Below are 25,700 nucleotides of genomic sequence, written 5' to 3' on the forward strand. Positions count from 1 at the left end.
GAGGGGTATTTCCAGAATTTTCAAAAGTTCCTGGGTGCACAAGAAGTTTTACAGGTGCACAAAGCAACTCCCAGAATGTAACATAATTGTGTTATGGGTCTGTATGGGGAGGGGCCCAGATTCCGTTAAAAGGCATTGGCCGATTGCTTGACAAGGCTTGAAAAAGCGTATTAATATGCCGCTCGTGGAGAACTACTATCCCCCACCAATATTACTATTGGCACGACCAAGCTTAGTAAATCCCACCTCCAAGCGCACCACACCACTGCACCGTGCCCCACCACCCTGCACCCCCATCCAAGCCTCGCGCAGCCACCCATCAGAACTGAACCCAACGACCCCAAGATTAGAGCCCAAAGATTTGTTTGTATATGTAGGGGAAGGGGAGGGGTGTACATGGGAAGTACACTTTTGTTTAGTAAAAAACAAAAAATAAAAAAATAAAATAATGAGAATATGATTCTGTTCTTAGTTATACAGTAGAACAACGAAATCATATCTACATTGCGCATAGGGGTGAAAAAATTAACAACGGAATGCATCTAATCTAATATTCTAATATGTAATATAAAAGGAACGAGAGGCAAGGTAACCAGGTATGAGTTATCATTCAATTTTCTTGTTATTCACAGTTAGCCCACACAGACACACTAACTTAAAACAAATGATTTCACCCTCGCCAGAAATTATTAAAAGTCCTTACATATTAAAGAAAATAAAAGCAACATTTCAAAAAGCCTTCCCAATTTATTTTTATTTTTGTTTGTTTTACTTTACTGAAAGTTAGGAGTCCACGGATTGAATAATTCTTAGGTGAGAAACTCCCCATTCTCGAATGTCAACTAATAGAAGTTGCAATATGCCAACAGGGCTGGGAAAGTAATACATGATCAAAGTATGAAAATGGCAAAAAATTTCAAGTCAGTAAGCAGCCAACTTTCCCATCGTGTGAGAGATGCAAGTTCGCTAACTAGTCACACTAGACAGAAGCACGAAACACAACCCTTCGAGAGAAATACCCTTCCAACTCTGAAGCATTTTCCAATATATTTGTCACCAGAGAGTCAGAGACATAATATTGTTTGTGCATTTTTATATCTGTAGAGAATCTAAGTCCTTAAATAAGGAGTGAGACCCACACATTTTTATAACTTGTAACAAATTTCAACCGATAGTAAAGAGTGTGTTACAGGAAATGAACCAGAGAGTAGTATGTTATTAGCATTTTTCATATAAAGAATATATACAATCATACAATTTTGCAGTTCACTGTTTGCTCTCAACAAAATCAACTAATAATTATCAACCATACAATACACAAAAGCTAACATGATTCTCTTCTATCAAAACCACAACAAATGAAACAAAGTCAGGCAGCAAGCAGCAAGCAGCAGAACTGCCACAATCACAACCACAACACGATAAAAAAAGAGTAGAACAAATAGAATCATGGCCATTTTTATTCATTCATAAATCAGTAAAAATCTAAAACTATAAGCATAACAAACAACCAATTAAAGACCATTTTCTCTTGGCGTACACCGTATTATATTACCTATATATATTTCTTACATTTTTTTTTGTTTATCTGTAAAAATAATAACAACTCCTCAGGCAACAAGTTTCAGCAAGAAATCCAATTCTTGTGAGAGCTAATAAGCGCGGACAAAAGTCCTGCCAAAGCCATCAAAACCGGTTTCGAAAACGGTCCTTTCCCATCCAAAATATCATCCAAAGCCATAACCGCATCCGCCAAATCCTGAACAACAGAAAGCCTTTTCATCATTTTCTTCTCCCTCAACTTCCCCAACCGCACTTCCTCATCCACACACCCACTCCCTCTCAAGCGCGTGATCTCCACGCTCGACTCAACACACGCTTCCTCCTTGGCAATCTCTTGTAAATCCCCGAGTTTGAGCGCCACGCTCCCGAAGTAACCAACGAACTCCGCCCACGCGCTCAATTTCTGGAAAAAGCGCGCGTGCTTGGGATCGATCAGCCCCGATTTCGCGAGCCAGACGAACTGCTCCACGAAGTAGTAGAAACCTTCGCCGCCGTAGGCAAGGAGGGAGAGGAAAAGTTGGCGTTTGGAATGAGGATGAGTGGTTTTGAGAGCGTTTAGGTCTTGAACGAATTTGCCGAGTCTGAAGGCCTTCCGGCTCACGCCGACGCTGGATTCGAAGGATTTGAGGCGGTGAGAGAGGGTAGGGTTGGATTGGAGGAGCGAAGAGGCGAGGATGAGTTTGGTGGCGTAGCGCGAAATCTTGAGGAGCTTGTCTACGCCGTCGCGCTTCGCGAGGTAGGCTTCCACGTGGCTCAGTAGGTCTCTCTGGTGTTTCTTCGAGGGCGGTGGATTAGGGTTAGGGTTAGGTGGTGGTGCGGAAGGTTTGGAATTGGAATCCATTGTGGGTGCTGTGATGTCACCGATGAACCGATGATGATGATGATGATGATGCAACTGCAAGTCTTCCGAAATACTGAGTTGAAAATTAATTTTTCTTCTATTTTATTTTTAAAAAAGAAAATGGTATTTTTTTATTAAGGAAGAAATAAGAAAAATGTTAAATTATTGGTCTTTTAAGTTGTAATTGGATTCCTTATTTATTAAGGATTAAAATAGTTCCTTAAGTAAGATTTTTTTATAAGGCATTTATCATTTTTGAAATACTAAATGTTCTAAATTTTAAGACACGATCTTCATCCGATTCAAAATATAAATTTTATATTAAATTCGCTTACATATAAAAAAAATTAATGTTTAAAACAAAAATGGTCATCTATTTTTATTATATAAAAGAATAGAATGGTGACAAGTCCAAATACACATCATATATTATATTGTTAACACTTGGTACTTGGTATAAATAGGAATAAAATGAAAATTTTGAAAAAATTATTATTGAATGTAAAAATTACTATTGATCAAAATGAGACTTTTTATAACTTAAAGGATTAAAGTGAAAAAAACACTAAACATAAAACACCAAAAATAAAAGTGACATTTAGTCTAAAAATATTATATTGTCTTTCAATGGGAAATTACCATATATTGTAAACATTTTGACTAATATTAGTTTAAGTATAAATTACACTAACATACTACGAAATTAAACTTTTTGAACAAAATCCCTTCCAGTTCTCATGGGAACCGAAATGGAAAAATAAGCATATAATCCCAGAAATGAGAAGCCATTCCCTGCCAAAGAAGCAATGCTTAAAACCACTCCCTCGGTTCTTCACTCACTTACCCACAGAAAAGAAGGGGAAAAAGGTGTTGAAAGCCAAAAGAAATCAACATCACTCATGCAAAGAAAAAAATAATAAAGTAGGACTAAAAATAGACGCTGAAAATCCAGACATAACCATATGTTATCTATCACCAACCAAGGAAGGGATCTCTTTTCTCAAGAATCATTTATCCAACTTTTTGACAAAATATTTCAAATCTTGAAAGTAGAAGGGTTCATTTCCCCAAGCAACCCATCCAGCTATATAGCAAATAGCTCTATACATCAAGGAGGTTTGAGCCCAAAAATATGCTTCAGTAATAAATCTGACCACATTAGCAGGAAGAATAGGAATCATTAAAATAATGTACTAACTTTCAATACAACTTATTACACGTGTATTATTCGTAATGTGAAAACACCAAATTAAACAGACAAGGATACCTGCAATTGGGAGTTTCCTTGAGTAATCCCCAGGAATGCTCATAACCACAGGATCATTCTTCACAGATTTGAATTTTAATTGGTTATCAGTATTATTTACCTTGATAAGTACAAAAGAACACAGGTGAGAACTGTTATAAACAAGGAAAGGAAGGGATCTGAATCTGATACTTAGAAGGCCTATTAACTAAACATTGGAAAATCTGACCTTCCCAGGACTATATCCCAAAATAAAGCATTCATATGCCCTGTGATGGAAGAGATCTAAATCACAAATCCAGGATCCGTTTTCTTTCAGCTGCAATCACAACAAATACCAGAGTTTGGAATGACATCATACACTTAAAGGCAGGCAATGCAAGGACGAATATTGCATTACCTCACATGGAAATCTTTCCTTTAATAAGACAATATATGGTACAAGAAAATTGTAAATATTACATCGGCAAAACATAGTGTGACTTTTTATATACCTTGATTTCTGGTGGGAACTAGCATTTTCCCTAGGTGGATTCACATCTATGAGGTTGAAACCAGAATCAGCATGGGCTGCGTAAATTAATCAAACAAAAGCCCAATTGAATATGAAAGACAATTCTTGTTACTTGACCAACTAAACACACTAAGTACTCTAAGAAATGCCACAAATAATTTCAGCAACTGGGATGCCGTTGATAAAGATCATACAGGCAGACTGGCAACACCTTCCATTTAGCATAATTTGATGAAAATCCAAATAACTCCGTTAACATGTCATGCAATTTTTTAGAAGAATAGTTCAAAAGTCATGAAAAAGGATGCGAATGGCACATAGTTAGAAGCATCAACTAGTAAAGAGGATTCCTGCTCATCTCATGAAGGTGATAGTGGCATAAAAATAAACATTTACATTTTGATATCAACGAACAACAAGGCAGTAGTGAAGAAGTACCAAGACATATAACAAGAAATAAAATTGAGTTTTATATGCAACTGTTACCAGCAATTAGATTGTGAATCTGTTCCAGATCAGACTTCCACATATGAAAACAATTAAGTATTATAACATGTAAGATACACTCCATTGGATCAAGAGTAAAAGTTTAATCAACTAAAACCTAAGAACAACAACTTTTCACTAAAAAAGATGAGCCAAATAAGACACTCAACAGAAACAAACTACGAAAAGTAAACACACACCAATTATTGTCATGCCAAATTCAACAATAGACAATCAACGAACTGGCACAAGCTGCGCATCACCCATGAGTATTTAAAGACATTCTGACAAGTTGCCCTAGTTATTTAGGTACCATGAGGATCTACATCTTCTCTTCTTCATCATGGACATTCAACAACTTCTGTTCTGCATATAGTACTAGCCAAAACGGATACATCATATGTTCCAATGCACGATCAATGATATCATCAGAGATCACTTGAACATTTTCTGGTGTACCCTCATCAAATGTGCTTTGTTGTAGCAAACTATGGTCATGCCAATATTTGGCTAGTAAATATACGGACCACCCTCGAGATTCTGCTAGGAACTATTGTAGGGTAGCAAAGGAATAAAGATGAGACCCAACCAAAGATGCAAACTACCAACCCATCCCCACCCAACCACAAATTATACCGAAAATAACAAAAAATTTAAAAAACAAAAAGCCATTACTGAAACTCTCCGAGAAACAAATGAATTACCCAAGAAGACATATAGAAAGTACCCAATTACCAAACCAGGAGGACAATATAACAGCAAATCTCTGTTGGGTTACAAGTGTAAGATGAAGTTTCACATCGGACAAAAGTGGAAAAGTTGAACATCATAGTGAGGAGAAAACCCATAAACCTAAGTCTTAAGGTTTTGGTAAAAATCAAAATCACATACAAACTATTTGATACAAAGAACAAGAACATAAAGAAGAACAATACAACTTAAATGTATGACATTAACAAATAAGTTGGTCTTGTGAGCTTTCTGACAGACAATAAACTTGACAAAACCTCAAATTTCTAATTCAAATCACTCACAACACATAACTCTTAAGCAGTTATGCCTGATGAGATTTTTTGAACCATAGCTGATTTAATCAAGAAGGGATGAAGTGTAATTCTCATTTCTACATTTTACCCAAGGCATGGAAGGAGATGATTTTCTACATAAAATGACCACAATATCTGATAAATCTGGTTCCCAATAATAACTCTCTAGTCTCTTCCAGATAAACTGCTTGCACCAACAGAGCTGGATGAGGTAGCTATTAGCTCAAGCTCTAACACCAAGTTGAGTGAACAACCAACCAGCAAAAACAATCCCGTGGTCTCATTCTTACATAACCCAGATGAGGTAATTCTGCTAGCAGCCTAACTCCGCACCTTCCCACTTCCAAGTGTGAGCTCCAAGTCATCCAATGCCACTTCATGAATTTTTTCCCCAACCCAAGGCTTTACCTGTACCCCAAACTCATCTGAACTCGTCCTCATCTCTTGGATTGAGTTATCAGGCATCCCGGGTGGAACTACAGGTTTAACAAGATTAAAGGTTGGAGAAATTGGCAACACAGATGAAGAAGGAGCAAATGCTTGGAATTTCACCCACTGGCCAGACTCGCCGGTGGAAGTATCAGATTCATCGCATTCTGGAATAGTGGGCGGAGTGTAAAGGTGACGGTGTGTGGGGCTAGCAGGGGCAGAAGCTGCAAAGAAAGGGTAACTGAAGGAGGCCATGGATTCTTTGGCAATAGACTCCCAAGTAGGAATTGGTTTTGGATTTCTTGATGTTGGTGATGAAAGAGGTGGTGTCACAGGGGCACTGTTTGATATCCTGAGAGGAGGAAGAGACAAGGACGCATTGCGAATGTATGGAATGAGGTGTGATACATTGTCCTTATCCACATCTAAACGAAACGGGCTCGGGAAAGAGGAGGAGGAAGGGCTCACTTGGTATGAAGGAATTGGGCTGGGAAATGACGAAGACAGAGGACTTGGATTTTGAGAAGAAGAAAAGGTAATGTTTCTCATGGAGCTCCCTGCACCATTGGCCAGAGGTGGCTTGCAACCCTATTCACCCAAACACATAACCACGTTACCATTGCGAATTAGTCTCATTAACATTAACAGTTTAGCGTCTAAAATAAGCAACAACTACAATAATCTAAGTAATTGATGAGACAATCATAAGTTTATACTATCTGTAACAAATTAATCACATTAAATTAACAATTTAGAGTCTAAAGTGAGCAACACTAATCATCTCAGCAGATGACGGGAAAATCATCCGTTCACATTATCTGTTACAAATTAATCACATTAACGCTAACAATTTAGAGTCTAAAGTGAGCAAACTCTAAAAATCTCAATAGTTGATGACAAAATCACCATTTTATATAATTTTTTGCAAGTTAATCACTTTAACAATTTCCAGTCTAAAGTGAGCAACTCTAATAATCTCAGTAGTTGCCGAGAAAATCATCCGTTCACATTATCCGTACATGCATTACAACGTCTGAATATATTGAAATACACATAATTCAATTTTTTTCCATTAAGGATTAAGATTATTTATTTACCTAACAAAAAAAATCCAACAATTTAGCACACAAAACCTGAGCACTAAAATTTGATTCCGTCTTCGGCAAATCAACAAGCAGAGATTTAATGCTACTTATCACAAGCTACTATTTCCGTATCTAATTGCACAGTATTGTAGTAGAAATAAGGATCAAAATCAGATACTGTAATTAAGTTTAAAAAGCTTCGTTTAACGAGCACAATAACTAACTATACTTTCTTGCTTCCAGTTCCTGATTTCAATGTAGCGTAAATAGAAAGCTAAACGCACCGTTTCATTGAGATTTAGGAACTGTTCGAATGGGCAATGGGCATTATTTGATTAGATTTTTTTTCTTAATCCTTCTCTTTATCGGGAAAAGGAAAGAGACTTAACCAATTCAGCAAATAATTATAATCTGATAAAAAATTATTATTAAATTTTAATAATATCTGAAGCATTTAACTTTAATTTCAGCACATTAATGTTATTTTATTAGATTTACCTTGCGATAAGTGGTTCCGTCTTCTTCCACGCACCAACCAGCTTCTGCGCAGAGAGCTTTCAGAACTTCGTTGTTGTCGCAGTGCTTTGGCAAGTTGAAGTTCCCCTGAGCTCGAAGTCCAGAGTATATTTTCGCAGCTATTGCTCTTCTCCTCCGTTCTCTTCTCCTGTTGTTTTCTCTTTCTCTCCACGACGGCTTTCTCCGGCTCGTCGCCGCCGAGGTTGCTCCGTCGTCGACCATTTTATCCGGCGATGGTGAAGTAGTAGCCTGTGCTGCGTCGCAGGGGATTTAAACCCGAGGGGTCGCGAGTCACGAGGATCGCGCTTTCCTCCAATTGTCTTCGCTGGATGCGTGGAAGAATGAAGAATCTCATAAAGCTCAATTTCAGGCGGGGAAATGATAGAGTGCGGAGAGTCGCACTGAAGATTGTGTGGTGGATGCGTCCACGTTGTAAGATTTGGGATTGGACGGGTGAGATTAATCGGTGGAGAGTTAGGGGTGTGAAGTGGACCCGAGTGGAGTGATAGATGTGACGCGTGGACGAATTGCATTCCATGTGGACTGCTTCTCTTATAACCTAATTATTAGAAGGAGTGGGGCCCAGAACTGAAGGTCAGAATTGATTCAAAGGAAAATGATTGATGTATGTAAGAAAGAATTATGATATTTGAATCCCATGGCTAATATATGTATCATTATTATTATTATTGTATTCTTTTAATTTGAAAAAAACTAATAAAATTGTATTTCTTTCATTGCATTAAAGAATACGTGTAGTTACAGGTAATTTATATGAATGAATTAAAAATGAGTCTCACTAATCATTATCTTAAAAGAGAAAATTTAATGTAAAAATCATAAGATAATTTTAAAATAGTTATAGGCAGGGCAATTTTTATTCTTCCAATAAAAATATTTTAATTTTAATTTTCTTACTCAATATATATATAATATATATCTTATGAGAATAATTAATTTCAACCATTAAACTAAAATATCTAGATTAAAATATTTTACATTAAAATTAAAATCACATTTAATCATAAAATTTTTATAAGATTTATTAAACAGAAAATCAAATATCTTAAAAATTTAATTAATGACTTTCTAAAATATTTTAGGTCACCATCACATTCACTACCATGATTGTCATCCTTCATCACCAACATTACTATTGTTGTGGTTACAATTACCACAATGATTGTCGTGACTACTATTTGTCATTAACATGACAATTATTATTGTTGTTATCATAACGATCATGTTGGTGGTGATCACACTGATCATGACAATAATTATAATAGTGGTGGTTGTGATGATTATCTTAACGTAAATTAAATATTTAAGTTATTTGATTTTTTATCTAATAAATCTTATATATATTTTATGATTAAATGAGTTTTTAATTTAATGTTAAAATATTTTAATGAGGGAGAGATGAAAAGAGCTATATATGAACAACGATCTTGTTTGAAGATGGACGATAACAAGTCTGACAAAAGTATTTTTTTTTTTTTTTGCAGTGAAATCAACAAAAAAAATTTGATCCATCTTTTGTTGCTGATATTTTTTCATATAAAGTGAAAATTATTTGTACTCTGGAATCTGCATGTTACTCTCACTTTTCACTTGCTTATTAATTCAACAAATTTCAATTAAAGATAATCGTGTCTTTATATATTATTTATTTTCATTTACTCATTCTTTCACCTTCCAAATAAAGAGGAGAGAAACTTTTCTATCTTTTTTTTTTCATTTTTACGTTTTTAAAAATTACATTTTTCATTATATTTCTCTTATTTTTCTATAATTTTCTATTTTTTTTATCATCCAAACAAGACACTATATATATATATAAAAAAGTAACATGCACTGATAGAATAAAAACATTAAGTAACATGTGTAAAAAAAAACACAGATTTGAATCTTGTTTACGAAGAAAACAAATGTTAGAAGAATTTTATCCTCTTTAGTTAACCCATCTTAGGCCTTGTTTTGGAAGAACATTCTATAAGCACTTATAGAGAAGAAAATAAGAAAGTGAAATAAATTATACATTTTTCATAAACCAAAATGAATTTATGTATTTAACTTTTATAAAAAAAACATTTAACTTCTCTAAAAGCTAATGTACATTTGTTCATTTTAGCTTATAGAAAATTTGAATGTATTTTTTCTTCTTATTTTTTTATATAAATAGTTAAGATGATATTTATCTAAATAAAACTTTATAACAGTTAAGATGTAAAATGATTTTCAAATATCAATGGTTAAGAAAAGAATGAATGTATAACAAATGCATATTTAATTTCAGTTTTATCACCATATTTTCATATCAAGTTATTTTTATCAAAAAATGTTATTTGATTAATAGCTTAATTATAGTTAATTACTTGACCATATGCTTAAATAAAACTCGTATCCCAAATCTTATACTTGATTATAATGAATTAAATAAATTTTTTGGTTGAAAATGAAATATATGTGTAAATATGTAAGCTGTAATTTTATTTATTTTCATTTAGATTAATAGTAAGATATAAGAATATATGTTAATTATTGTTTTGAATTTTTTATTTTCTGCAAGTTATTAGTTATATTTAATTGAAACTTAACTTACAAAAAAAATGAAAAAATAAATAAAATTATGTGTGTGGTTCAGTATAAATTAGGGTATTCTCCTTTTTATTTTAATAAATCATGGTATTCTTTGATTGAAAAGAAAATAGTAGTAACATTTAGTCAAATTTTGATGACCCTTCAAACTGTCGTCATCGATTTCGATTGGGAACGGCGAAATGCTTTTCCTTTACCTTCTTTTTGGGAGTGTTTGTAACCTTTTCTTTTTCCACATTCACTTTAAGGTCAAAGATTGAAGCTACAAAAAGATGTTACTTTGTGGGTACTTTAGATTAATCCAATTAAATCATACTGTATAAGCATCATACTTCGGGGTTATTACAGGCCCAAACAATTTCAAAACCTCTAGCATGATAAGGAAATAAATTAGTCAATTTCACAAAATTTGCCTCAAGTGAATAATTAAAATTACTCCAACTATCTAACTGCATATGAAATATATAAATAAGTTTTACTTACATAAAACTGCAACTTAATTTGAAGCGTAAAGATTGTAAAATTAAAATATATTACCCTGAAAAAAATTACTTAAGATCACAATATACTTCATTGAAAGAAAAAAAAAACTTACTTTAAAGAACAAAATTATTTTTATAAGAATTTATTTGAATGATACAGCATGGGAATCGCTTTCGGTGGATTTTCTTTTCAAATTCATAGAAAACTTAAATTAGGTATGGGAATACAAAAAGATTTTCAAGTTAGGCTGGAACCAACTAAAGACAGATGGCTGATGAGAAGTTCTAACACATCATGACATGATAATTTCTCATACAATCTAATCGTTAATGATCTGTTTGAATAAGCCACACGGCACACAAATTTGTTAAAAATTTGCTACAAAATGCAGACATTTATGGAGTGTTTGAATGAGAAATTTAAAATTTTGAGAAATTTAAAATTTTAAGAATTTCAAATACTTTAAATTAAAATTCTTTTATTTTCAAAATTTTGTGTTTGAATAAAAAAAATTAAAGATATGAAATTAAAAAAATGAATGAAAAAAAGAAGATAAAATATGATTAATGTATAATTATACATGTTTATCAATGCTCACACTTAATGTTCCACAAGCTCATACCAGTGTTTCTTGAAAAAGACTATAAAAAGAAAATTTCAATTTCTCAAGAAATTAAAATTCTAAACTTTTAATTGTTTAAAATTTCAAAATTTTAAATTCTTCAAAAAAAAATATCCAAACAATAAATTCTAGATTACAAAAATTTAAATTCTCTGATAAATTACTTTCCTCAGTTAAAATTCTCTATTCAAACAATAAATTAATAAATTAATGAATTTATAGAAATGTCTAAATTATCATTTCAGTCATTTTGTGTCCGACGCCTAGACACTATTCTAGTTTTCCTATGGGAAAACACAAATTTTATACTTATCAACAGATATTTGATAAAAAAAAAAACTTAATTAGAATACTGATCCAAATATCCAATCATAAATTATAATATATTTAAAGTGATTAGTTTAAAGTAATATTTAAAGTGATTTCTAATTAGTTGATGGTAAAAAAAAATACTTTAAATTAAAAAAACTCTTTAAACTAAACAAAATTCCATCCAGTTCTCCTGCGAGCCGAAATGGAAAATAAGCATCACATTGGCATAACGTTTAAAGCCATTCTCTTAGTCGAAGCAGAGCTTCAGTATATCTTTGCTTCTTCCCTTACCCGCAGAAAACAAGGGGGAAAAGGTGTTGACAGCCAGAGAAATCAACATTAGTCGTGCAAAGAAGAAGAAAAATAAAATAAAGCAGGGCTAAAAATAGATGCTGAAAATTCAGGCATGACAATAGATTTTCACCAAGGACGGAATCTCTTTTCTCAAGAATCATTGATCCATCTTTTTGACAAAGTATTTAGAATCTTGAAAGTAGAGGGGTTCATTTCCCCAAGCAACCCATCCAGCCATAATTTCTCTAGCAAATAACTCTATACATCGAGAAGGTTTGAGCCCAGGAACGTACTCCAGTAATAAATCTGACCACATTAGCAGTAAGAAAAGGAATCATTCAAATAACGTACTAACTTTCAATACAACTTATTTAGGCCCTATTTGAATAAACTTCTCCATAAATACTTAATAAAAGAAGATGAGAAGGAAAAGTATATTGAATTTTTTCATAAGCTAAAATAAACTTCCATAGCCTTATAGAAAAGTTAAATGAAAAGAGCTTCTATAGAAGTTTAGGCAAAAAAAAAAGTTGATTTTAACTAGTGCGAAAAACTCAATTTATTTTTCCTTCTTATTAGTGATTATAGAGAACTTTATCCAAATAAGACTTTAATCGTGTATTATTTGAAAATTGAAAACACATTAAACGGACAAGGATACCTCCAATTGGGGGTTTCCTTGAGAAATCCCCAGGAATGCTCATAATCACTCGATCATTCTTCACAGGTTTAAATTTTGATTGGTTATCGGTATTATTTACCTAGAAAAGTACAAAAGAACACAATTGAGAGTTATAAACAAAGAAAGGAAGGGATCTGATTCTGATAATTAGAAGGCCTATTAATTAAACATTGCAAAATCTGACCTTCCCAGGACTATATCCCAAGATAAGGCATTCATATGGCCTATGATGGAAGAGATCTAAATCACAAATCCAGGATCCATTTTGTTTCACCTGCAATCAACAACAAATAACAGAGATTGGAATAATATCACACACTTGAATCCCACGCAAAGGAGAGTAACTGAGAGATCACCTTTAACCAATAAAAAGTAGCAGCATAGCTGACTCCCCAGGCAGGAAAAAGCTCTCTCTCGACAAAACTACGCAGCTTCTCTCTGTTGGTCACCCATAAGGCTACAATCGCTCCTTCAGTATGAGTGAGTTGCTTAATAGGAAGGGATAAAAAATACCTGTTGGGCAAGGTTGCATACCTACATTTATGATTACTATCAAGACTTCTCTCAAAAAAGCTACATTTCTGAGCCAATTTAAACTGAGTAATAGCTAGAGTTCATTAATGAGTCACTAAGTTATTTCTGTTTATATTATATTATATATATATATATATATATATATATATATTATTCAATAATTAATTAGAAAATGAAATCCAATTCATTTTCTTGCAACTAATAAGGCCCAACCCCACAGGGCAAAAAGCCAAGACAGAATATATAACAAGTTTGAAACCTCCTCATAGGTTCATTGGAGAGAAATGTATCTGAACATTAAAGATCAAAGAGAAGCAGAGCATATCCTTAAAGGCAATGCAGGGATGTATTACCTTACATGGAAATCTCTACTCTAATCAGACAATATATGGTACAGGAAATTTGTAAATGCTAGAATAGGGTGCCATGCTTTGTACGAAAGAAATGCAACCATCACTGTCTAATTCAAATTAGACGTCCATGACTCTCAACAAAATTACAATAAAGCCACTGAACATTAAGCAGGAAGCAATTGCACAAATAGTTGACAGGTTGTAGTACTTGGACAGATATGATATAATATATAGATTAAATCAGCAAAACATAGAGTGACTTTTAATATACCTTGATTTCTGGTGGGCACTGGCATTTTCCCAAGGTGGATCCACCACTATCAGGTTGAAACCAGAATCAGCGTGAGCTGCATAAATTAATCAAACAAAAGCCCAATTAAATATGAAAGACAACACCCTTGTCACTTGATCACCTAAACACAAAAGGTACTCTAAGAAATGCCAAAGAATTTCAGCAACTGGGTTGCCATTGATAAGATCATACAGGCAGACAGGTAATACCTTCCATCTAGCATAAGATGAATGTCAAGATAACTCCATTAACATGTCATGCAACTTTTGAGAAGAATTATCCAAAGTCATGAGAAAGAATGAGAATGGCACATCATTAGAAATATCAACAAGTAAAAAGGATTCATGTTCTTTTCATGAAGGTGATTGTGGCACAAAAATAATGCTTACATTTTGGTATCAATATACAACAAGACAGTTGTGAATTACCAAGACATATAACAAGAAACAAAATTGAGTTTTATGTGCGAGCATTACCAGGAATTAAATTGCGAATCTGTCCCAGATCAGACTTCCACATATGAAAACAAATAAGTATTATAATAAGATACACTCCATAGGATCAGGAGTTAAAAGTTTAATCAACTAAAAACCTCAGGAAAAAAACAATTCCTCAACAAATAAGCTGAGCCAAAGAAGAGACTACAACAGAAAGACACTTTGAAAAAATAAACACATCACATCTATTGTCATGGAGGCTTTAACATACCATGTAAAAGCAACTCTCCCGAGGCACTATATAACAATTGTCCAGAATTTCAGCCACCGCATCATCCTTGGTGTCATTAGCAACCAAATTATTGAATGCAGGTAGCACCTTCTGTTCACAGCATTGCACACTAAGCGAATCTGAGAAATCAAAGAATTACATTCATGCAGTAAGTTTTTATTCACCAGCCACCTCCACAAAATCTAACTAAAAAAGATTCCAACATTGTGCCAATGACAGAAGAAACTCAATATAATAGTTAGCCACCACAAAAAACAGGTATCTAGACTTTAGCTCTGCTTGCATAAACTTTTGCATAAGCACCTATAGGAGAAGAAAATAAGAAGGTAAAACCAAAGGGCCCGTTTGGGTAAGCTTCTTTAGAAGCACTCCTAGGAGAAGAAAATAAAAAGAAAAAAAGTGAAATGAGATTCTCCATTAGCTCATCTTAGCTTATGTAGAAGTTCATCACATTTTATTCTTCTTATTTTTTTCTCTTAGAAGTGCTTCTAAAGAAGGTTAGCCAAACATGCCCTTAAGTTTATCCCATAAGCTAAAATCAACTAAAGCACTTAAATTTTATACGAGTACTCTCATCTAACTTCTCCAACAGCTGAAGTGCACTCAACTAAATTATGGGAAAAGCTTAATTTATTTCTTCTACTGTAAGTATTTATGAAGAAGTTTATCCAAACAGGACCTCTGACATTAAAAACCATGAAGTTAGATGTAACTCTTATGATATGTTTGGATTCATAGAAAGACATGGAATGGAGGAAAATAGAATCAATCAGTTACAGAACCTGTCCCATTCAACCCAATACTATTCCATTCACTTCTCAAACAGTTATATAGAAACTTTCCTCCAATTCATTATAAAAATTTCAAAATAATAGTGAGGTAACTTTATTTTATTCCATTGAATAATATTCCATTCCACTCATTGTCATGAGTAATAGTAACCCAAACAAAGCCTTACCAATGCAAAACACAAAAACAAATGAACATCAATAATCAAGGAAGAGTGAGCGAACAAAAATACTCACTCACCTTCCAACTCGTTTGGGGGCAGGTGAGTGTCAGCGTCACTAACACGTAAACTTAGTGTTACCTCAAGTTGAGGCGACCCCCGTCCCAGGTCAACGAAAGAGTGTTGTTGACCACCCTCACACTCCTTCTTCGAGCAACGCGATTCACTCTTTAAAGTTTTCAAAACATTCAACAGTTCAGTTGATTTCAGCAAACACTCGTGTGCCGCCAACAACAAAGGCCTCGCTTCCTACACAAGCCACACGAGTAAATGTAATATTTTTTTTCTTCGCACTGTGCGAAATACTAATCTTCGTTGAAAAACTTACCCAACCTGAAATCTTCTTCAATGAGAGTATCACTCAAAGTATCAACTTATTCTTCTCAATGTAATTTTAAAGTTAAATTACAAAAAAATAAATAATAGTGTAAGCATAATAAGAGACTTAATTATTAATTTGTTCTTTAAATTATTTTAAATGATTTTAAAATAATTAAGCCCTATTAATACTACCATTACCTGGTGACGCTGTAGAGCAATTAGTTCTCTTTCGTTCAGAGGTGGAGGCTCTTTGGGTTTCCGTTTCCGTTTTCTGAGAGAGGAACTAACGGTGGAGGAGACGGAGTTGGGGGTTGTTGGGGATTTGAAGAAACGGGAATAGTAGGTAGAAGGAGAAACGGTGAAACGGTGGTAGGAACGATTGAGAACGCGAACGGGGTCGACGAAAACGGCGTTTGAATCATCGAAGTAGTATATACCGGATTCGTAAAACAACGAAAGCTTCTGTGAGTCGTCGTGTTCTCCTTCCATGCCTCAACTCACTACTCCACAGCACCCTGCTGCTACTGACTTTGAGTGCCAACATAAATAAATGGGTTGGGCTTTTCAACCTGGGCCCATTGAGAAGATAGATTACAATCACTTCACTGCTGAAATCCTGAGATTACAGGAGATTGTATAATTTTTTTTGTATTTTTTAATGTTTACAACAACTTTTTCTCTTATGAAACATGCTGAAATATTTTGAAACTATCCGATAAGTTAGTGTACTGTACAAGATATTTCAATGTAATATAATATTTTTTTAATGATTAAAGGGTTAGTGTAGGAGTACAAAAAATGATTTTTGTGTTATATCACAAAACTTCAAGGAGTGTTAGTTTAGTTTCTTTTTTTTAAGGAACTTAGTTTACTCTTTTAAATATTATAAGATGCTCTCTCTTTAGACTCAAAGGTAAAGTAAATTAACTATTTTTTTACGTTAAGAAGATTAATTAGTGTCATTTAATTTTAAAATTATATTTAAAAAATATTTTTTTAAGTGTTTTTTATTGGAACTTAAAAATAGTAATTAAAAATAAATTTTCAATTAATTAAAAAAAATAGAATGGTACCATTTAATCAAGTAAAAATAATTAAAATTTATTTATATTTCAGTCCACTAACCAATTTTTTATGCTGCTTATAATTAATACTTGGGGGAGAGTATCCCATTTCGGTCCCTCAAATTTTAACATGTAACTATTTATAGAGTATCTAACTTCTTTTACGGTGTTCGTCCACGTGCCATGCAAAATTAATATATCAAAATTAAATTATCAGCGTCCAAGTAAAGTAAATTATAATTATTAGTCAAGTTTTATTTATTTTTTATCAAATTTTAGATTAGTCAATATTTTCCCCCTAATGAACAACAGAATTAAGAAAAAAAAATATTATAATTTTAATTGTAAAAAAGTGCAATGCTAAAAGTAAACTAGTAAATTAAAAAGTAAGAATAACATTGAAAGTAAGAAAAATCACTGTTCATAATATGTTCATAATATATATATATATATATATATATATATATATATATATAAAATATGTAAGTACCATATTTACCGAAAATAAATAAATAATATATTTGATAATTATTGTTAGGAATATTTATGAGTGTTTTGGGAATCAAAGACTAGCATGATATGTTAACCATAAAATTTAATTATTTATGATATTAAATAATTTTATAAGAATAGCCTGATACTTTTATTACAGTAAAACTAGTTTTTTTTTAACTCCAGAAAGCTAAATTCTCATCTCTTTTATGAGAACAATTTTGTGGGAAAAAATATATATAGCTACACAAACAAGAACATTGTCACATAGTGAAAAAGGAAAGAAAATGTAGCAATGAGGATCAGGGAGAAGTGAAAGAAAGAGGGAAGAGAAGTGTATTTGAACTCCTTTAAAAAAAAAAAAGAAGAAAAGAGTATTTGAAGTTTTGAACAGGTGAAACGAGTAAAAAAAATGGTATTCAAGTAAAGTTTTTAACTTAAAAAATAAGGATAAGAAGTACATTTAGCAATTGCCAATTCCTAATTACGAGAAGCCTGGATCTGAACTTTTTTTTTGTTGTTGTTATGGGACAATTTTTTAAAGCTTAGCTTGATATGTTTCAAAGATCAAATGACCTAAAAAAGCATACTTGACTTGTTTTATAGTAAGGCTTATAAATATAGGCCTACGGGCTTATATCAGGATTATTGGCCCGACCTGGTATAATTTTTCTATATAAACGTATTGGTATTTATACATTTTTAAATTATTATGTGTAATTTATGTATTATATATAATACAATAATATCATAATATATTATATAGATATAAATAAGTTAACCTATCAAATTCAATAGTCCTTTTTAAAGCATCAGGCCTCACTTCTTCTTTTTTTTGTTAAACAAACTTTTTTAAAAATCTATATTTGACATTTTTAATAAATAAGTTAGATCAGGTTACGACTTATGCAGGTCATATTATAATTTCTTGACATGCCGTCCAACTTATTTTATTTTCACCCTTATTCTCAAGAAAAAAGAATATATTTCACTTTTAAAAAAAGGTATGCATTGAGAAAAATACTTATTTAAATAAATATATCAAACTTAGATTACGTTTGTCAAATCATTTAGTTAGTTTTTATTTTTTTTACTAATTGAAAAATTTGTTTGATTATTTGATAAATAAATTTTTTTTAATAACTTCTTAATATCTTTTAACATTTTTTAAAACGTTATTTAAAGAATATTTTTTTAAAACACTAGCTTTTAGTTTTTAATTTTTTATATTTTTTTATTTTTATCTTCATATATTTATTCAATTTTATAGTTATCTTTTTTAAATAAATCATGATTTTATTAATTTTTTATTATTTTATATTTTTTAATAATTTTTAAAACTAATTTTATCGAATACTTATAATTTAATAAATTAATTTTTTAACTTTCTTTCAGTTATCCATTAGCTTTCAACTAATTTTGTAGAACATAAAGACGCAACCGTATAATAATCCCCTAAACTCAAGTGTTGAATCAACACAATAGCAAGATTTTTATTATGAAATCTTGAATAAAGAGTTACACCTAAAATAAAAGTAAAGTCACCTTTACAAGTCTAAAATAGGAAAATATTGTCCTTGAGAGGCCTTACATAATCAAGTAATCTAGGCCATTCCAAGTCCTATAAATATAACCAACGTTATCATATGAAATATATATATATATTTACATACTATCACTATTAGAATATTTATTGAATTGAACATCAAAATGTCTTTTACAATAGTATCCACTGATTTTCCATAGAATTTCAATCTTATTGAAAAGTTTACGTCCACCAAAAGATCTCATATTTTAGCACGAACATAAACTTAATCCATCTCAACCAGGGTATTAACTCAATCTATTTGGATCAATATATCAGTTTAATCTACCTCAAACACATTAACTTAATCCATGTAAGATAAATCAATGACCAATCTCATTTTTTCAAGGCACGTTAAACGTGAATTTTACTCCTACATAACATTATCTTTGCGTGAATTCAAACGCACAACATTAGAGGTACTAAACACGCCATGGAAAATGAGAAATCCTACAAGAAAATCGTGGTTATTACACGTCTCCTATGTCGTAATCCTTTTGGACACTTGTTCTTCCACACGTTAATTGCACCGTATGTAAAATGGCAACATCCATGATCGGTCTACTTGTTTGTTGTTACCACTTGAAATTCTTCAATCACCATTAATTATTGCATAATCAGTCCATGACCCAATTCCCTATTTTGAGTGAGGCAAGCCATTTCCCATTAATCACGATTGAGTTTATCGTGTCAATTAACATCATAACATAAAACAACAGCTTCCTCAGTCAAAGATTCATTATGGATTCCAGAACGCGCCTTCTTTAAGTTCAATCAAGTTTTTTTTATTGTAGGGCTTGCAGGTCTCGATACATGTCTCACTTAGTTTATTTTAAAAATTAATAATTGTTTATTTTTTATAAAAAAAAAAAAAGAAATTTAAGCATTTTTCAAAAATAATCTCGTCGAAACATGTTTTTTCATATTATTAATGGCAGATTGGCTCAATGACTCATTTATCGATCTAAGTATAATTAGTCTCTTTTAGGTCTTTTCTTTTTACCACATAAGAAGAGTCCAAAACCCAACAATTATCTCTCATTAGCATTTAGTTGCCAACACCCTATATGTATCAAGCAAGTTCTGATATCCATATCTACTTTGCATCCTAGAAAGCAATTGATAATTTGATTTTAATGGGCACATGCTTAGCGTAGAGTAACATTAGATTCAGGATAGCATCAGAATCAAACACCCAATATCTTCGTCAACGCCTTAAGTTGAGGGAATTAGATGAAAATCCTCTCAATCTGGCCGGAAAGAGTCCTCATAAATGTTATGTGGGTATCTTGTTCGTGGATTCAAATTCGTACGAATTTAATGCCAATGCCCTAATCTCTATCTCTTTATTCTTGAAGCTACTTGGTACTGGGTACCAATTAAGACAACAAAGCTAGGCTTAAATCCTTCCCCAAAACTCTTGGAGCCGGACACACCCACCAAGTACTCATTACGTAATGCTTGCTTTCCTCATGCAATTTGATCACATATGTTAAATTGTTGTGTGGATCCAAGTTCACAAAGAGTATTTGAATATCAAATATGATTTTATTTTCTTAAAATATTTGGACCACTCAAATAGTTTGTTATATATAATATATAATATATAAAATAATTTTATATTATCATCTAAGAACAGATTATTGTTGATATAACTTTTAAAAAGTTATTATAAAATTCAATAAACTTATCATATATAAAACTTTATAATTATATAATAATTTAAAATTATTTTACATCTTCAATAAATAATTTTTTTATATATTAACTAGGAAATAACGAATTATATAACTTTACTTTAGGACCAATATTTTATTGAGGATAATACAATTTTCTTTTTATATGATTTTTTCATGGATAGGATAAAACAATTTGCTAGCCCATAAGGCCATAACAACCGTTCAGTGAATAATAGGGATCGGTACTGATTAATTGCCTAACTTATGTCCTATTTCAAAGAATTTATGAATAGTTTATTTAAATTTGTTACCTAACGCATGTCCTATTTAATCTATGTACGTTTGTAGTTAATTAAAAAAATATTAATTTTGAAAGTCAATTAATTCTTCAAAATTTCTTTCCAAATTAATTATTTTATTATTTATTCTTATAAAATAAACAACAATTAATTTTCATATCATTTCTCCATAACATTTTCCACTGGTATTAGCCTGTTAGGTTAAAGAAATTAACAGCATTCTGCAGGCCGAGTCTATAAGTACCATTCACCTTGTTGCTATCAAACAATATATTGCTGAATCTTGGTATATTGGCCAACTTGCCTTGGTGGTAGACAGCAGTGTATATATAGCTATATATGCTTTCCCTTGCCACTCACTAGGGTCTGTTTGCTAAGAAAAATAAATAAATGAGAAATAAAATGAATAAAAGTAAAATTTGGTCAATCAAAATAATTGAAAAAATATTATAGAAATAAAGATATTTGATATAAGAGTAGAGAAAAAAAATAAGAATTTTAAAAAATAGAATATAGACCCCACAACATTAAATCCCGCTCACCTCGTTTTTTCTATAATCAAACACATAAACTTTTTATTTTTTACCTATTTCTCTGATCATCTTTACTTTATTTTCTATCCATTGATTGGTTAATTTTCATGCTAGAGTACGTGATAATGAATTTATTTTTTAATATATAATATGAGCAATTGCTTTTTTTAATATTATTATTTGAATGCATTTAATAATTTGATAAATAGTTAAAATTATAATTCTAATAGAAAATTATAGAATAAACGAAATTTAGAAAAGTTTATGATTAAAAATTTACGAACTATTATTGAACTAAATAATGTAACAAATAAGTGATAACACAGTTGCAGTTGCTTCAGAATCGGTCCCCAATACAAGTATGGAGATTCTCATCAAGCTTGAGGTAATTGAAGTAAGTAACATCCCATCCAATTACACTTTCTATGCTGTCTATATGAAAGACAGAACCAGGCTACCATTTTCTTATATATTTTACATTAGGGCCTACAATTTTCTACTGTGTAAAGATATGTATTATTTATAATTATGATTATGATGTGTTTGGAGAGGGGGAAAAAGTAGGATTTAATATTTTTTCCTTGATTTTTTTTTAATTTATATTTTTAGTTCTTAAATATCTTTTTTAGTGTTTTATAATAATTTGTGGAAAACTTATATAACATATGTGATAGTAACATTTTATAATATTGGAATGGATATTCTATGTTTATTATCTTAGAATTGATTTAAAACATAACTTTTTATATCAGTTGTATTAAGAATTGGTGCAGAAGATATTTTTATATTAATTATTTGTTAACTGATCTAGAATGTAGATGTTATAGTAATTTTTGAAATCTTATTTTAAATTTATTAATATATAAATAATTTATCTATAAAATAATTTCTAGATCAAATTTGTATATAAGTGATGTAGAATGCTGACATTTTTTCCTTTTAATTTTTCAAATTGTTGACAAGATTTTCTAGATTGTTTTTTTGTACAACTAAGATGGAAAGTGTTTTGATATTGATTCTTAGTATAGTTGGTATGGAAAATCTATTAAGGTTTTTTATTCAAGTAGTATGCCCATATTTTTATTCTCGCTCTAATATTCAAATCATCGTTCTCTCATTTAAAAAATGTCTAAAAAAAAGAGAATCAAATCAATGTACCGCCTACTCTTCCTTCTATATCAACATGACTTTGGCTTACATTTATTATGACATTATCAATAAAAAAAACTTTTAATAAAAATAACAGCATTTGTATATTAGAAACTGTTTTAAAAAAATATTATTAATTCAATATTTACCACTGTTAATCTTTAAAAATACATGTTCTTACTCGTATTTGTCATTAAAAAAGAATTCTATTATTACTAAGATCTCTACAATATTTATTAATAGTTAATAAACATTTCATTAACTTTTATTTATTTTTAAAATCACTATTTAAATTCTCCTACTTCATCTTCATACAAATCTTCCTATTACCTTTTATGGTAAATTTTATATTTTCAAGACAATAAATATATTTACTTTTCATTCAATATTTACCATAAAAGATAGGAAGATGATTTATAAGAGTATCTCTAATGTGTGTAATTTAAGTCACTTATTTTGAGTTTTTTATCTTAAATTAATTGATCTATATAATGTCACATCATAATTAAGCACTTTAATTTTTTACTCCAACAATATAGTTTTAAGTCGTTTTTAAACTATTCTCTTAAGTTATTTTTAAATGACAAGGAAATATTTTTTTACTCATAAACCATTGTTGGTAATAAAAGCACTCGAAACTTAATTTTAAACAATCCAATATAATATGGAGATCACTTCCCATGATAAAAAAAAAACAATAATATCTAAAAATAAATAATTTGTTAAGCAATCAACTTTAAAGATGTTATAAGAGAATATAACATTGCTCTTTAATGTAATGACTGATCATTATTGGTTCAACATGATTATAAAAAATTGTTCATATACATAGAAAAGAAAGTAATTTTTGTTCTTATATTTGTTTGTTGAATTTTCTGTTCTTATATGAAACATTAAGAATTGGTGCTTTCACTGCTGGCTAGTGGTATACTGATTGGCAAGGTCTCCTCGTGATCGGACTTGACCATTGAGTCATACTCCAAAACAGATATCGGTGCCCTTAGTGGACGTCAATGTATATTATTCGTTCATTAATTCTTCTTCTTGCTCTAGGTGGACATCTACGTCAACCTCAACAATATTAATGCTTTTTTTTCACACAAGTGTTTCGACACTTGAATTTGAATTAGATTCCTTAATTAGGGTTTAGAGTTTGATTTCTGACTTCAACAATTAGAGGTACTATTTAATTTTAAAGTCGACCAATATGTAAGAAAAGATTAGTTGTGTGTGAAAAAAGAATCCTAATATCTCCTAGTTATACAGTAAAAATCAAATAAATTATTAATAACCCATTTTTAATACATTATTTTTAATACATTTTATTATTAATTAATACTTACTTAATTAAATTATACAATCAGATGAATAAATCATTAAATAATAAATAAAAACACATGAAAAAACATTTTTTTTATAAATTTTGATGATAAATACAAAATATAATAGAGAGTACGTTGTATTGTTGTGAAGAATATATTATTATAAGAACAGTGTTATTAGCATCATATTTTGTTAAATCTATTTTTTTAATTAGGAAGTCTAACTTTTGATTGATTGAAATATTTCAAAATAATTATTTAAATTACTTTCTTATCTAACATGTAATTAATTTTTAATTTTCTCATTTGTTATATTTCAAAAATCATAGTCTATTAGATATATAATCAAATATATATATATATATATATATATATATATATATATATATATATATATATATAATGGATAATTAATAATTAAAAATGTTATGGTTTACAATTTATGATAAAATAAATAGAAAATAGTTTTATTATAAATAGTTTCTATTACAAAACTAATAAATTTGTATATATTTAAAATATTTTATAACAATATTCATAAACAATATTTATCCATGAACATGAGTCACCAACTCGATCTAGTTTATTCATATAAAAGAAGGTTTTATTTTGTAGGGCAAAGTCATGTGACATCCCATGTTTATTCCTTCCAAATAATTCAATTAATACATATTTTATATTTATTTTATTATATTCTATTTCTGATAGAATGTTAAATCAATTACATTACATAAAGTCATATAAATTGGAATATTCATATTTTATATTTATTCTATTTTTGAAATTATATAGTAGTTTTATTTACAGAACTTTAAAAAAGAGCTGATCCACTTTTGTTTCCACGGGAACAGCTCACCGCTAAAAATCGATATTTTGTCGATCAAAGTTGTGTTTTATTTTCTATTTTATAGGCCTATAAAAAATCTTCTATTTTATAGTATTATGAATTGAACATTATTAATTTTTTATTTTATAAATTCAATTTTTTAAATCGAATTATGTTTTTTAATAGATAAACCTAGATGTGCATTTTTATTTATCTCTTATTATTTGTTTTAGTCACCTTAACAAATTTAGTTTAAAAAATTTAAGTTTCAAAAATAATTATTTTTATAGTAATATATAATAAAAATTATTTTCATGTATTGAGTTAGAGTAAAAGATTAATATCAAATATAAATACCATTAAATAGTAATTTTCATACTAATTATAGTTTACTAAAAGTTGGTTTATATATTGAATATTTGATTGTTTTAATTAGACATATTTCACTGTGTTAATAGTATTTGATTGATAATTGATTGATTTATCAAATAAATTTAAATTCAAAATTTATTTAATAAAATACATACTACCATTTTTTTAGGGTAATTAAATCAAATAATTTTTTTATCATTCTACTTGTGATTTTTTCTCCTTTTTTATTTTTCAGTTTTAACTACATTCCAACAAAAATTATCTGTAGACAATTTGACAGAATTAAATGAACAATTAAGAAAACCACCATGAGTGTATATTTGGTTTAACTAAATTGTTAAATCTTATATGAATTTTTATTTTATATAATACCTTAAGTAATTTATTAATTTTTCTACTATAATTTTTGTAAATACAATAATGT

General features: G+C 30.3%; 3 protein-coding genes across 5 annotated transcripts; all 3 read right to left on the minus strand.

Moving 5' to 3' along the window:
• Positions 1-1,440: 1,440 nt before the first annotated feature.
• Positions 1,441-7,844, minus strand: LOC100806011 (peroxisomal membrane protein 11A). 2 transcript variants are annotated; one of them, XM_041009323.1, is made up of 4 exons: positions 7,709-7,844; positions 4,145-4,220; positions 3,672-3,969; positions 1,441-3,553 (listed from the first exon to the last, which is right to left on the minus strand). In XM_041009323.1, exon 4 carries the CDS (start codon positions 2,402-2,404, stop codon positions 1,625-1,627), a length of 780 nt encoding a protein of 259 aa, XP_040865257.1. In that variant the 5' UTR covers positions 2,405-3,553; positions 3,672-3,969; positions 4,145-4,220; positions 7,709-7,844; the 3' UTR covers positions 1,441-1,624. The 2 variants fall into 2 exon arrangements, with proteins under 2 accessions (XP_040865257.1, XP_040865256.1); XM_041009322.1 differs by lacking the exon at positions 7,709-7,844 and adding an exon at positions 4,851-5,223 and having other exon boundaries at positions 1,441-3,771; positions 3,880-3,969.
• BZL2 (protein BRASSINAZOLE-RESISTANT 1-like) lies at positions 4,612-8,073 on the minus strand. The gene is made up of 2 exons (NM_001355452.1): positions 7,709-8,073; positions 4,612-6,713 (listed from the first exon to the last, which is right to left on the minus strand). The coding sequence occupies exons 1-2, from the start codon at positions 7,946-7,948 to the stop codon at positions 6,018-6,020; spliced, it is 936 nt and encodes a 311-aa protein (NP_001342381.1). The 5' UTR covers positions 7,949-8,073; the 3' UTR covers positions 4,612-6,017.
• A 3,871-nt stretch (positions 8,074-11,944) lies between these two features.
• Positions 11,945-16,569, minus strand: LOC100807601 (methyltransferase-like protein 2). Of its 2 annotated transcripts, none has more exons than XM_006595880.4 (9): positions 16,154-16,569; positions 15,655-15,883; positions 14,605-14,744; positions 14,373-14,406; positions 13,876-13,951; positions 13,074-13,230; positions 12,902-12,991; positions 12,697-12,796; positions 11,945-12,341 (listed from the first exon to the last, which is right to left on the minus strand). In XM_006595880.4, the coding sequence occupies exons 1-9, from the start codon at positions 16,442-16,444 to the stop codon at positions 12,193-12,195; spliced, it is 1,266 nt and encodes a 421-aa protein (XP_006595943.1). In that variant the 5' UTR covers positions 16,445-16,569; the 3' UTR covers positions 11,945-12,192. The 2 variants fall into 2 exon arrangements, with proteins under 2 accessions (XP_006595943.1, XP_003544427.1); XM_003544379.5 differs by having other exon boundaries at positions 13,074-13,251; positions 16,154-16,564.
• Between the last annotated feature and the right edge of the window lie 9,131 nt (positions 16,570-25,700).

Source organism: Glycine max, chromosome 14 (assembly GCF_000004515.6).
Source record: "Glycine max cultivar Williams 82 chromosome 14, Glycine_max_v4.0, whole genome shotgun sequence".
Taxonomy (NCBI): domain Eukaryota; kingdom Viridiplantae; phylum Streptophyta; class Magnoliopsida; order Fabales; family Fabaceae; genus Glycine; species Glycine max.